The 12,587-nt window shown below is 38.8% G+C and overlaps 1 protein-coding gene and 1 long non-coding RNA gene across 8 annotated transcripts; both read left to right on the top strand.

Moving 5' to 3' along the window:
* Positions 1–509: 509 nt before the first annotated feature.
* On the top strand, positions 510–4,903 carry LOC135630057 (uncharacterized). Of its 4 annotated transcripts, none has more exons than XR_010493606.1 (4): positions 510–709; positions 3,261–3,399; positions 3,516–3,576; positions 4,250–4,903. It is a non-coding gene; the product is annotated as an uncharacterized LOC135630057 (long non-coding RNA). The 4 variants fall into 4 exon arrangements; XR_010493604.1 differs by having other exon boundaries at positions 3,494–3,576; XR_010493603.1 differs by having other exon boundaries at positions 3,473–3,576.
* Positions 4,904–6,447: 1,544 nt separating this feature from the next.
* On the top strand, positions 6,448–12,214 carry LOC135585178 (F-box/kelch-repeat protein At5g60570-like). Of its 4 annotated transcripts, none has more exons than XM_065137679.1 (3): positions 6,448–6,701; positions 6,864–7,056; positions 10,681–12,214. In XM_065137679.1, the coding sequence occupies exon 3, from the start codon at positions 10,715–10,717 to the stop codon at positions 11,999–12,001; it is 1,287 nt and encodes a 428-aa protein (XP_064993751.1). In that variant the 5' UTR covers positions 6,448–6,701; positions 6,864–7,056; positions 10,681–10,714; the 3' UTR covers positions 12,002–12,214. The 4 variants fall into 4 exon arrangements, with proteins under 4 accessions (XP_064993751.1, XP_064993748.1, XP_064993750.1 ...); XM_065137676.1 differs by having other exon boundaries at positions 6,448–6,718; XM_065137678.1 differs by having other exon boundaries at positions 6,448–6,718; positions 10,624–12,214.
* Positions 12,215–12,587: the final 373 nt, after the last annotated feature.

Genomic DNA, 12,587 nt, shown 5'->3' with positions numbered 1-12,587 from the left:
ATTTTATGATTGACATAAATATCTTCTTAAATAAATAATAAAAAGATTAAATTAAGAATATTTAAAAAAAATTTATTAAAATATAATTTTATATTTTTGTATGCTCTTTACGACTAATTACGAAAGCTAGTCTTTAACGTGTGTATATGAGATTATTAACTTAATCATGATCGTGAAATCTCTTCCGACTTCGATCTTCATGCAGCATCTTGACGTTTCTACTTCGAAGATAATTTTGAATAATTTTACGTATCAAGGTTCAGATCATGTCGAGTTGACTGAGATATCAATAATATTTTCTCATAACATATTATATTATAAAATAAGATTAATTTTATATTTTTTATTTGGTGGTCTTATATTAATTTTATATTATTCAGATCTTATATTATTTATAAGATCAATAAAATTGATCGGGTCAATCAAGTTATTTTGATTTTTAATATATGTTTGATCTATTTTTTTTATTGGGTTTGACCATTCGATTTCTATTCTCATAACTATCTATGCATAATCTAATGATAGAAAAAGAAACAATGCGACGACTCGTTTCTTTGTCGCGTTCTTCTTCTCCGCTGCCGACCGGTCCGGCGATATACCATCCCCCCGTTGCTGGAAGTCAAGAGGCTGCTTTACGTTGTCGGTTGATCGAGCCGTCGATTCCATCCCCGAAACCTGTTCTATTCTTTGCTTCCTCAGCCGTTTCACGGTTCGTTTCTTGGACCCTAAACCGAAAGGATTTAAAGCGATTGCTTAGCACTTGTTTCTCTGTGTGCGTTCTTAGGTTAGTGTCGTTCGTGTTTGTTTCATTTTCCAAAGATTTTGATGGCTTTTCTGTGATCGTTTTCCATTCTTCTCGTATCATGGAGCTTTTTCCCACTTAAAAGATCTGTTCTTGTTGTTCCTTTGCGCAATTGCAGCATCCGAATTAAAATTTCTCGTAGCTGACATGGTAAAGGAAGAAAAGAGAAAGGATTGTTTGGCTTATAGGTGTTGAAGATCGATTTAGATGTGGGGTGGGATAGGAACAGAGCAAGATGCGGAAGCGAGGCTGCATATCGAGAGATGATGAGTCAATTGCATTAGAAAAAAAAATGCTTCTTTGTCTAAACATTGTTTTGACGAGTGTTAGAGTTCAAAATATGTATATGTTGGATCGTTTTCTAATAGGTTAAGTTTTTGGGATTAGTGGTAATCCAAACAATAATTTTATAATAGTACTGTATCTGCCCCCTTTTTCTTCCACCTGGTAGTTCAAGTTCAAGAAAAATCTGGCCCATTTTCAATTTTAGGATTGTATCATTGGAGAATAGGTAATGGAACAATGATTTGTCCTCTAATATCTTCCCAAAGAGACTTATTTATAGGACAAATTCTGATTAGTTATTCTTTCAGAGGCAAAAAGGTACATCTCAACTCAAACATGGGCACTGTAGCTAATTAGCTTGTATAGAATAACTCATTCTCTTGATATGTATTCTTGACTCAGGAGCCCTTACATTTTTATGGTAGATTTTTGTTTTCCTCTTGCTAATTATTTTAAAAAAGGTTGACTGCCTGATTACTAAAAGGAAAGGAGAATTCAAAGGGAAGTGCTGGGAAACAAATGCATAGACCTAGCAACTAACAGTTGCTAATGGGTGTGGAAGGAAAGCAACTGCTGTTGGATGATGGTGGTAATGGTGAATAAGGTTACAAAGAAGGGAAATAATAAAGAAGAAAAAGAAGGCAAGGGGTAAGGTTGGTGGGGGCGGGGGATAAGGCTGGTTAGATGGAAAAGGAAGAAGAACATAATTATAATTTTAAGTAACCAATTAGCTTTAGCTTAAGCATAGAGGGATGGCCATTAAATCAAATTCATCATTATGTGATGATTCTGCCTAACCACAGGATCCAAAATAATCCTCAATCCCCATAATAAGTTTTAACAAATTTGCATCAGATTAGGTCAAAACTGGTAACCTAATCTAAATAAATCAAATGGGTTTAGCTATAGACCAGTTAGCTGGTGGATTGTTTTCTGTTATATATGTATTTTCTAGAAATTTTCCAAGATAAATATATTCCCTTTTTTATGCTTTAAACCACAACCTTGTTTCCAATGAAATAGGATTGTCCTAAATTATCTTTCCAATGCTTTTGGGCACAAATTCTTTCAACTTATGACCTGCCACAAAATTTGTTTTCATCCCCTGTTTTGTGATTGCATCTCCTCTCATCTTCTTCTTACTTATTAATATATGCAACAATGGCACTTAGCTCATGAAAGAGGGTGGGCTATGACAATGGTGCTTCCGGACATCTGTCACCTCTTGTTGGGATCTAAGCCGTGAGTAAAGACGTGTTATGAAGCATTTTTCTTTGATCAATGTCCAGTAAGTCAATATTTTAACCCTAGAATGAGTAGTTACACAGTCAATTCCCACTTGCCAAAAATGATGGCTCCTCCCTAGTGGCAGCCTAACAATAAAAAGAATCAGTTGTTGTCAGATCCAACATATAGTAATTCACAGTAGAAAAAAAGAGGGTTAAGTGGGTTCCAAATAGACAATTAAATAAATTATCTTTCTTAGTTGTTTATATTTTTTTTGCATTCAACTCTCTTTCATTACAGTGTCATGAGTTAAGTCTGGATGCAGCACTGTTCATCCATCACACTGCTGTTGTTTAGGTTTTGAAATTTTGGCATTTATAGTGTCATAGCAGTAACACATTCTTGTTAGTATCATTCTTCATTGTAACAGCACTACATAATGGTATATAAGCCAATCCATTCTTGTAGCTTGGTGTTATTTTTATTTCCTGAATATTGAAAATTTTCTTAGACTCCTTGATTGAACCTGCACTTATTGGCTTCTTTTTTTTTTCTAATTAAAATCTATAAATCTAGTGACTCTACAAGTGTGCTCGCTACTGTCAAGAGATAATTTGGGGTCCCGAATCCCATGTTTGGTTATTTTTGTCAAATATGAAGTGAATAACAAGCACACTTCATCTTGCTTTTCTTATGGTTTCAGGTTTTTAGCAAATATGGTATAAAACTGATTCTCGTGTAGGTTCATCACTTGGGAACACCTTATATATAGAAGTCTTCTTGTTAAGCCCTGTTCTTTTACTTTATGCCATGTATGTACTTTCATTTATATCATGCTACTTTTTTTACTGTTCTTTCATTGTTGATCTTTCTTTTGGCCTCTCAATCGAAATTTTTAATTAAAACTTTCTAATTTGATGATATAACCTCATCTTTCCCTAAAAAGGTACTACTGTTTGTCGAAATCTTGTGCACTGTTGTGAACTAAAATGCACGAATTGCTGAGGGGAAGATGTCTGCTTTGGACTTGTTGGCTGGTTAGACCTGTTCCACATACGAATGAGAGACTGAAGCCGCCAGCACAGGTACACCTGATGACTTTTTGTTCCAAATTTGAACATGTTTTAGCTGGGGTGAATTCTGGTTCTTTCGCTCCAGGTAAACGGAACGATGTTATAGAAAAGGGTTGACACTGTTGTAGATTCCCAGCAGCGGAAATTGTTCGATGGAAGCAAAACTTTTGTTAATGGAGTAGGAAGTTGGTAATGTCTTTTGGATAAGTTGCCAGATTAGCTGTATATCATGCTTGTTTGGTTCTGGAAAATGCTTGTGTTCACTGAATCACACTGATAAAAAGATGCCATTAAGAATGCCATGATGTGCTCCACTTTTGTGCCTAGTTGACAATGTTCCCAATAATGTCTTAGTGATCGAGAGCATATTGATGTTTCAGAATCATGGTAGCTTTTCTTTTAACTTTCACAATCGATCGAGAGCATATGATGTTTCAGAATCATGGTAGCTTTTCTTTTAACTTTCACAATCGATCGAGAGCATATGATGTTTCAGAATCATAGTAGCATATTTATGGTCTTTATGCTACTAGGATTTATCGTTGTTCACATTATTGTAGACACATGAATAGAGGACCAAGTTAATCCTTGTTTTTTCTTTACATAGCTGCAAAGTATTACAACTGACTCTTAAGTTTCTGCTTGACACACTTGACATCTGCATGCATACCTTCTGTCATGGAATCATCAAATCTAGGAAGCAAAGTACATAACCTTTGTTGCAATGCAATAAGTGGACAATTCCAGAGCCTCCCTGCTATTGACACCAATTCGAATTGTGCATCTTAAACAAGCTTATTATTGGTTTTGTTGCAGTGGCATCAGTATGTGATTGCTCACCAAGTATTTATATTTTTTTTAGGCCTCTCCTTGGTTCTCTTTCGGTGATAAGAAAAGGACAAGAATGGTGCTGTAGACATCCAGAAAAGTAACTTGGAACAAGACACCACTAAAATGTCTGGTAATTCAACTTTTTTGATTTGCTTAACTTTTTGAGCCCCCCCCACCCCCCGTTTTTTTTTTTTGTGTGTCTGCAGATCATCCCCTGACTGATGTGGAGAAGAGGAGGATCAAGTGGAGTGGATGCCTGTGGGACCTTCTGCAGCCAGAAATAATTAAACCCACAGAAGAACCTCACATGCCTGAACATGGAAGCTTATCCCCACCTACAATTAAGACCACCGGCCTCCATTGGCTTGTCTCCTCCATGGAAAGGGACACCATAGGTGCCCTGTCCACTGCACCAGAATGAGCATCATTTCTTCAACATGCATCAACAGTAAAATTATTCTACACAGGTCACAACAATTCCTGAAAAGGAAAAAAAAAAGGTTCCTGATTCCCTCAAAACCATCTCTGCATTTCAGGCACTTGCAACCTTTATTATTTGTTCCAAGACTATCAAAATGAAATCGAGGGCTAGTTTTACAATAAATTGTTTCTGTTTTATTTAGTGTATTATGTATGACTCTGTACATGTTCCAAAGCAAATATACAAGCATATTTATCTGCTCAAGATTATTTCTAGTTCTTTAAATTCTTAATAAAAATTTTCGCCTCTCAATTTAGAGAGTTTTGGTTGCAGTGATCTTATTTTATCATTTGGATGCTCACCTTACCATGGCAGCTTATTTGAAATAATGATGCAGGTAGTTGCCTAGTTATTAAATGCATTATTATCATGCCAATAATGAAACAGATAATGTATTCCTTTCCTTTCTTCCAAATCATTGGTTAATACTATTTTTACCATCAAAAGTTTTACCTTGCATCAGGATGACAAGTCTATCTCCCTTGTTGTATTTTATGCCTCCACTAAATCAGATCAAGGAGAATAAACATGTGGCAGATGCTTTTGATGACTACTTGTTCCAATATAATTCCTCATGCTCGGATGCCTTAAACGAGTAGCCCATTACAATTCTGTTTGTAATGATGCGTTATGCTCCGCTTTGGTTCACCGAATTCTTCTATCATCACCATCATTAAAAGCCATCGTCGTCGATCGTACGGCTGGGAGTACTCCATCGGAAGTCCCCTCCTCCTGACGCCGTCAAGCCCCGTTTGCTGACGCCATCCGCACTCAGTGGGCCTCAGGTGGTGGGACAGAACCCCGGGCGGAGAACCTACCCAAAAAGGTAAAGGGTCGAGGACACCCGGTGGTCCTCTCGTAATTTACCCTCGTCCGGGGGTTCTTTGTCGCTCTTTTCTTGCCGTTTCGGGTAAAAGGCCGCAGGTGACCGCGGTTTACCGTTGAGTAAAGTCTTCCCTGAAAAGTCGCGTCCCTTATCCACAATGACAGCCTGGGATCGGAAATGGAATTCCGATATATCCTCACCCCCTATTCTGCCTCCTGCGCCCCCCCCCCTCCTCTCTCTCTCCCTCACACACACCTCGAAGAGGTGCAACCTCGACAAGGGAGGGTGCTCCTATACCCCCGGCACGAAGAGACTGCAACCCGGGAGGGGCGCGCACGGAAAGCTCGCACCCAGAAGCGAACCCGAGTACGAAGACTAGGAGCCGGGGCCCACTTGCGTGATGTCGGGTGACGCCCGCGTCGCCGTGGGTGCGAGACGTGGAGATCCTTCTCTGACGACCGCAGAGGTCCGGCCACTCTCGTGCGGCCCTAATCCGCGGGATCGGAAGCGCGCTCTACGAGCAGGTGCATAAAGCGTTTCCAACTGGAAGCGGATCCACCGTCCATCGGCCAGATCTGGGCAAAACGAACGGCAGATGTACCCGTTTCAGTGTCTAATATTAGAAATTATCCTGTTACCGCAGTGAAAAGGTGACCGCACTCTTTAGTCCTCTTCTTGCCCTTTGACGTCGCTACATGTCGCCACTTAATTCACAACGGATGCGGAGGTTGGAGGCAGCGCTTCGCTGGTTTCAGGGCCCCTCGTGCGGTCGTGGGCAAAGTCGTGCCTTAAGAGGAGAGGAGGATGATTTTTTTTAATTATTGCCGAAATTAAAAAGGCGACGCAGAAATGAGAGGCGAAAAGAGACCGAAGCGGTGGGTTCGGACATTCCAATTATAAATACGTCTCTCACTCCCTCCCACTCGCGCTCGCTCTATGGCGGCGATCGCCTCTCGCCATCTCGGATGGTAGTTTCCACGACCTGAGGCAGATCCGCTTGTGCCGGGCGACCGATCCGCTCCGCCGGCGAGGTCCACGTCCGCCGTCCGCCGCGTTATGGTCAGATCCAGGCGGTCGGGCGGCTCGGCTTCTTGAACGCCGTCGGCGGATCTTGATTACGGGATGATGCCGACGATCTGTCGCGGTGGAGCCACCCCCCGGCGCTGGATTCGCTTGGTGAGTTAGATTTGGAGGTAGGAGATTGTTTCTTTTTCGTGGATTGCTCGCGGGAGGTGGCGGGATTCTTTTCTTGCTTTCCCTCTTATTAGTTTGGAGTCTGGAAGGTTTGCGATTATGGTAATGGATGGGTTTCTGATACAATGCGCTTTTTGGTTGTAGCTGTTTTTTTTATGCCGAATCTTGTGCTTGGATCCGGAGATCTGCGGTTTCTATAGGCTAGTTTAGATACATACACACGATTCTTTGCATGAAGAACAAGGGAAAAGGAAATGGAGGAGGTCCGGAGGAACCTTTGATTTTTCCGCCGTCTTTTGGTGAAGTTCTTGAAGTTGGCGGTGGCTGTTCCTATGAGGTGAAACAGCTTCTCTGATCATTGACTTGATTATTCTTTCTTTTTGGGTGACTCTTCCAGTTTAATTTTTTGGAATGTGACCTTCTCCACTGTTTGGTGGTTTCAACCAAGATTAGTTTTTAGTTATGGATGAGTTGATGGCACTTTTTTGTTTAAAGTAATTATTGTTGACATAATCTTTTGTGTGGTATTGTTCTGAACCTTAATGTTATCATATCAGTATCACTTTTCTGCATTGTGGTATAAATCTCAGATATCAGGCTAATTTTTGTGCCTATTTATCATCGGGGTTGAATTTATACTTGTTGATGTGACCTTAACATGTCAATGTATTCTGTGTTCGGAAAAAATGACATTTAGGACGTGTTATTATGTTCTGAAGCTCAAATAAAACTGGTCATAGAATAGAATTTTTATATACTTGAATGGATTTCTTTTTTCTCTCGAGTCTGCAAACAGGATAAACTAGTTTTGACGAGAACAAGCAAAATGATATAATTAAACTGTTTGTCTAGGAATGTTTAACTTTCATGAAAATTGTAACTAAAAACATAAGTTACATATAGAAAGTAAATACATCTTTATGGTGTTTTAATTATTTTCACTCGATTGGTCTCTATATTTTTAACCACTTCATTGTACTCATCATCATAGCCCTCCATCCCTAATCAATAGCTGTTTACTAGACATCATTGATCAGTTTTGGTTTCTCTTTAGTTAAAGTCGAATAAATGCTAACCAGATCACCACTCCGTTACCTCTGGTAGGGTACATGTAGGGTCTTCATTTTTTTACTGACATGATGGCTAAGCCATCGATTGGATCTGCTACATCCCTGTACTACAAAGATGTGGTGCGTTGGAATTTCATTTTTGAGTTATTGTTGTAGGGTCAGTTACAGGATACAAGATATCTAGAGGGGGGGTGTCAATTTCCTCCTGTTAATAAGGCAAAACTCCTCCCATGTCTTTGCTGACAAGAAAACAGATCGGCCCAAACAAAAATTTTGGTTTGGTTTGTTTAGGTTTATTTTATTTGATTCAATGTTATCTTGGGAGATGAGCGGAAACTGAATGCTCTGTAGATTTAGATTTTGGTTAATAATCAAGCTAAGGTGAACTGGATCTGAATGTATACGCTCCTTCCGTAATCATAAAATCCCTTTTCATCTTTGGTTGTTGCCTGCCGTTGGCGATTACAGCTTGCTACTTCTGATGATTCACCGTCATTAGTCATTGTCACAGTCACTGCCCACCAAAACATCATCGGCAGTCTTTTATGTGTTGTTCTCCATCAATATTGTTGCTTATGCCATCCTCGTTGCTGGCAGTCACTAATTATATGATTGACCATTACCCTTGTTGGCAAACCATTGTCACTACTTGCATATGTTTGCAATTAACTGCCTATCTCTATCTTCGACTGTCCAATGTTACAGTCCAATATTTATCACATCAGCCACCACCTACTAGGAACATTCACCATGTTGCCAGCCATCATCTGTGTGTGCCAATCACTTATTAGTAAATTTCATAGCCAATTGTATGAGCCACCACCAGTTTCAAGAGGGTGAGGTGGAGGACTTTGGGTCCTAGGAGGAGGGGGAGGTCAGAAGAAGTTCAAAGGAGGAGAAGAGGCAAAGGAGGAAAAATATGATAGCGTGGAACGATGAAGGGCTTCATTACTGGTGACAGATTGGATTTTTTTTTTTTTTTAAATCAGTAAGTGGATGTGTTTGCAATGTAAGTAACCTTAACAAAAACATAACATTCAGGGACTATAACTGACAAAAGATACTAGGAACTTTTTTAATTCACAGACAATTAGGGGCTCTAATAATCAGTGAAGACAGTGCTAAATGGGCTTTGGATTTGTTCAAAGTAATATCTATATGATTTAGAGCTGGTTTTCTTGAGCAACAATAGGCATCTTGAAGTGATTTTGGTATATAATGATCTGTGGAAAGTCTAGGTTGCAGTCTAAGCCAATAATGAACTTGTGGGATTGGTACACACATACTATATGTCCTTGGCGGCTACAACGTACCCCAAAAAATAAAATAGGCCTGAGCAACATAAGACCATAAGGAAAATTAATGATAGTATTCTCATTTAGCTTTATAAAATAACATAGTCTCATATTTAATATCTTCATCAAAATCCAAGACCCAAAAGTAACCCTGGATCATTAGTTGGCAACATACAAGGCCCAACCTAAATATGTTATTATGCAGTGATGTGCCTTCGGTCTCATTTACGAGTAGCGCTTTCCTATTTGCATCTTTCACCATGCCTATTTGTCCACTCTTAATACTGAACATCACTATTCATTCTGATAGGAAAAATTGTCCCATTAAATGAAATTCTTAAGTGTAAGTTAATGATAGTAGACCTATTTAACCTTCAAAATAATTAAATCTTTCTTCCACTTCTAATGTGGAACTGAAATGGAGCAAATCCAATTATAAATTGATTCAACTGGATTCAATGTTATGGTTAATGTCTGGACCAGCTGGATTTTAATTCCAACATCAAGGCATTAGTGAGAAAGTTGGGATTGATTTTACTCCGATTAATCAAGTGGTCCAAGGTCTCTTTGATAATGAATTTTGGCTCCTATAACTTGCTTTACCAGTTTATCAGTCTTGACAGGTGACCACCACCTAAACCCCAAAGTTTTGCTTCGGTTTGCATAGATTGTATCATGCCAGTAACACCAACGCTTTTTGAGGCCAGCATCAGACTGCACGTAGAAGGCAATCCATATTTTATGTAGATCTTAAATTGCAAGTTCTTTTGTATTTCATGTTGTCATGTCCTTTCATTGTATCATGCCAGTAACACCAATGCATTTTCAGGCCAGAATGGGACTGCACCTAGAAGGCAATCCTTGTTTTATATAGATTTTAATTTGCAAGTTTTTTTCTAATTCTTGTTGTCATATCCTTTCATTGATCCTTACCACATCCTCGTATCAAATTATCAATATGGTTTTTCTGCATTGTGTTTTATATTGGGAATTCTATTACTATTTTATTGATCTGGGATCTTGGGTGTATTGAGGTTCATAGCGCATACCTGTGAACATGATCTTGGCATTTCAATCTATCTGGCAAGCAGGAAATTCGGCCACTATGGAATGCTGATGTTCTTTTTTAGAAAAACCATTCAAGCTTTACTATGGGTTAACGAGAATAACATCAGATGAAAATTCCTGCCTGCCAAAATTTTCCCACCAGTACATAGTTATGTAATAATGCAGAATCCGAGAATAATGTAGATATAATAACAACAATTTAAAGCTATATTGCAAATTCAAACAAGAACGGTGACGAAAATGAAAACGTCTATATTAATGGATTTCTACAAGTCAGCTACTGGCAAAGTTTGATGTTTATATAAGTAAAAAAGGAACAAAATAAATCAGAATGAATAATGTTTTCAATGCGGAAGCCATTTCGTTTTATTGTTGTCCTGTGTGATCTTAAAATACTACAGTAATCTGTACACATTATTATCTCCTAGTTTTAAGATCTTACTGCCTATGCTCTTTTTTTCTTTATAGTAGTCTATGCACAATCACATGAGTTCTGATGCTTTTGAGCTGTTCATTTGAGGAGCTCAGCGAGAAAAGAGACTGACATAACTTGCCAAGAATCATGGTTGCTGTTCCAAGTTGTTATCTTTTGCAGCTTTTCGGATCTTTGGATGAGGACTGTGGTTCTTTTCAGAAGTATTTGCTGGCTTACCTGCTATTAGCAAAAAATGGGAACATTTTAGAGGAGGTGAAAAGGGATATATTTGACAGAGATGTGAATGTGCAGAGTTTGAATCTTACAGGGTTAAATTTGAGGAGTGTGGTTAAGGCACGGCCTGGAGGTGGTTATACTGATCAAAGATCAAATTACCATCTTTTTCCAGGACTTTATGATGATATTACACTAGATTGTCTGGCCTTAACATGTAGGTCTGACTACCCTTCGCTTGCCTGTCTGAACAGAAAGTTTAACTCGCTGATTCGTAGTGGATATCTTTACAAATTAAGGAGACAGCATGGTGTTATTGAGCACTGGGTTTATCTGGCATGTAGTTTAATGCCTTGGGAAGCATATGATCCTTTTAGGCGTAGATGGATGAGGCTACCAAGGATGCCATGTGATGATTGCTTCTCTTGTGCAGACAAGGAGTCTCTTGCTGTTGGGACCCAACTTCTTGTTTTTGGACGGGAAGTTACAGGTTTTGCCATTTGGATGTACAGTTTGGTGAGGCGTGATTGGTCTAGATGTCCACCTATGAACTTACCTCGTTGTCTGTTTGGATCCGGAAGCTCAGGGGAAATTGCGATTGTTGCTGGTGGAAGTGATATGGCTGGCCATGTTTTGAAGTGTTCTGAGATGTACAATTCAGAGTTTGGTACTTGGGAGACTTTACCAGATATGAATGTACCAAGGCGATTATGTTCTGGTTTTTTTATGGATGGAAAATTTTATGTTATAGGGGGCATGTCAAGTCATACAGATTCTTTAACGTGTGGCGAGGAGTATAACCTTGAAACAAGAGCATGGAGAAGAATTTGGAATATGTATCCTGGTGGCAATAGGGCTACTCAGTCTCCCCCTTTGGTTGCAGTTGTAAATAATCAGCTATATGCTGCAGATCAATCTACAAATGAAGTTAAGAAATATGATAAGGCAAATAACATTTGGAATGTTGTAAGAACATTGCCTGTGAGAGCTGACTCTTCTAATGGTTGGGGTCTTGCATTCAAGCCATGTGGTGATAAATTGTTAGTCATCGGTGGTCATAGAGGGCCTCAAGGTGAAGTAATTGTTTTGCACTATTGGTGTCCTGAAGATGGAAATGTGGGTGGAGCAGACTGGGATGTGCTTTCTATCAAAGAAAGAGCTGGTGCTTTTGTTTACAATTGTGCAATAATGGGTTGTTGAAGCATGCAAATGCATGCTGATTATAAATCATGGATTAATCAGGAATTTCTGCCATTTTTAATTGATGAATTGTCTTATTTTACTGGGTAATTTTTTTGCTTCAAGAATTTGATAACTTGTATTGATTGATGATGCTACTTTGTGCTCTCACAATGAATGTCTCTTGAAACAAAGCAGACCATTGACCTAATGTGAAGACTTCTTTTTCTTTTCTGACATTGCCCTTCATTGCACGAGCTTTTGTGATGCTATACACACAGAAATCTTGGTATGCTGCTGGTTATGGTTTTTAATGCTTGATGATTCAGTATTTTTAAATTTACATGCTTAGCAACATTATTGTGGCTTGAACTTCAGAATTATGATGTAGAATCAGATGTCAGGCTTTGTCAATTTCATGCCAGTTTTTCCCCTAGCTTGCCATGCTTCTGCAGTGGCTGTCAATTTTAGATTCTTCTAGAATTTTATGTCTTTCCATTTTTTTTTATCTGTATACATCACCAGTTACTGTGTTCATCTTCGCTTCACCTCAAAAGAAGGAAAAAAATTGAAATATCATAGAACTACTTTTTGTGTCCAATCTTAT

This window comes from Musa acuminata, chromosome BXJ1-3, assembly GCF_036884655.1.
Source record: "Musa acuminata AAA Group cultivar baxijiao chromosome BXJ1-3, Cavendish_Baxijiao_AAA, whole genome shotgun sequence".
Lineage (NCBI taxonomy): Eukaryota > Viridiplantae > Streptophyta > Magnoliopsida > Zingiberales > Musaceae > Musa > Musa acuminata.
This window is presented reverse-complemented; position numbering and strand designations above follow the sequence as displayed.

What these genes read in the sequence shown, in the direction of transcription:
- LOC135585178 (XM_065137679.1), top strand. Translation starts at nt 10,715, where the DNA reads ATGGTTGCTGTTCCAAGTTGTTATCTTTTGCAGCTTTTCGGATCTTTG.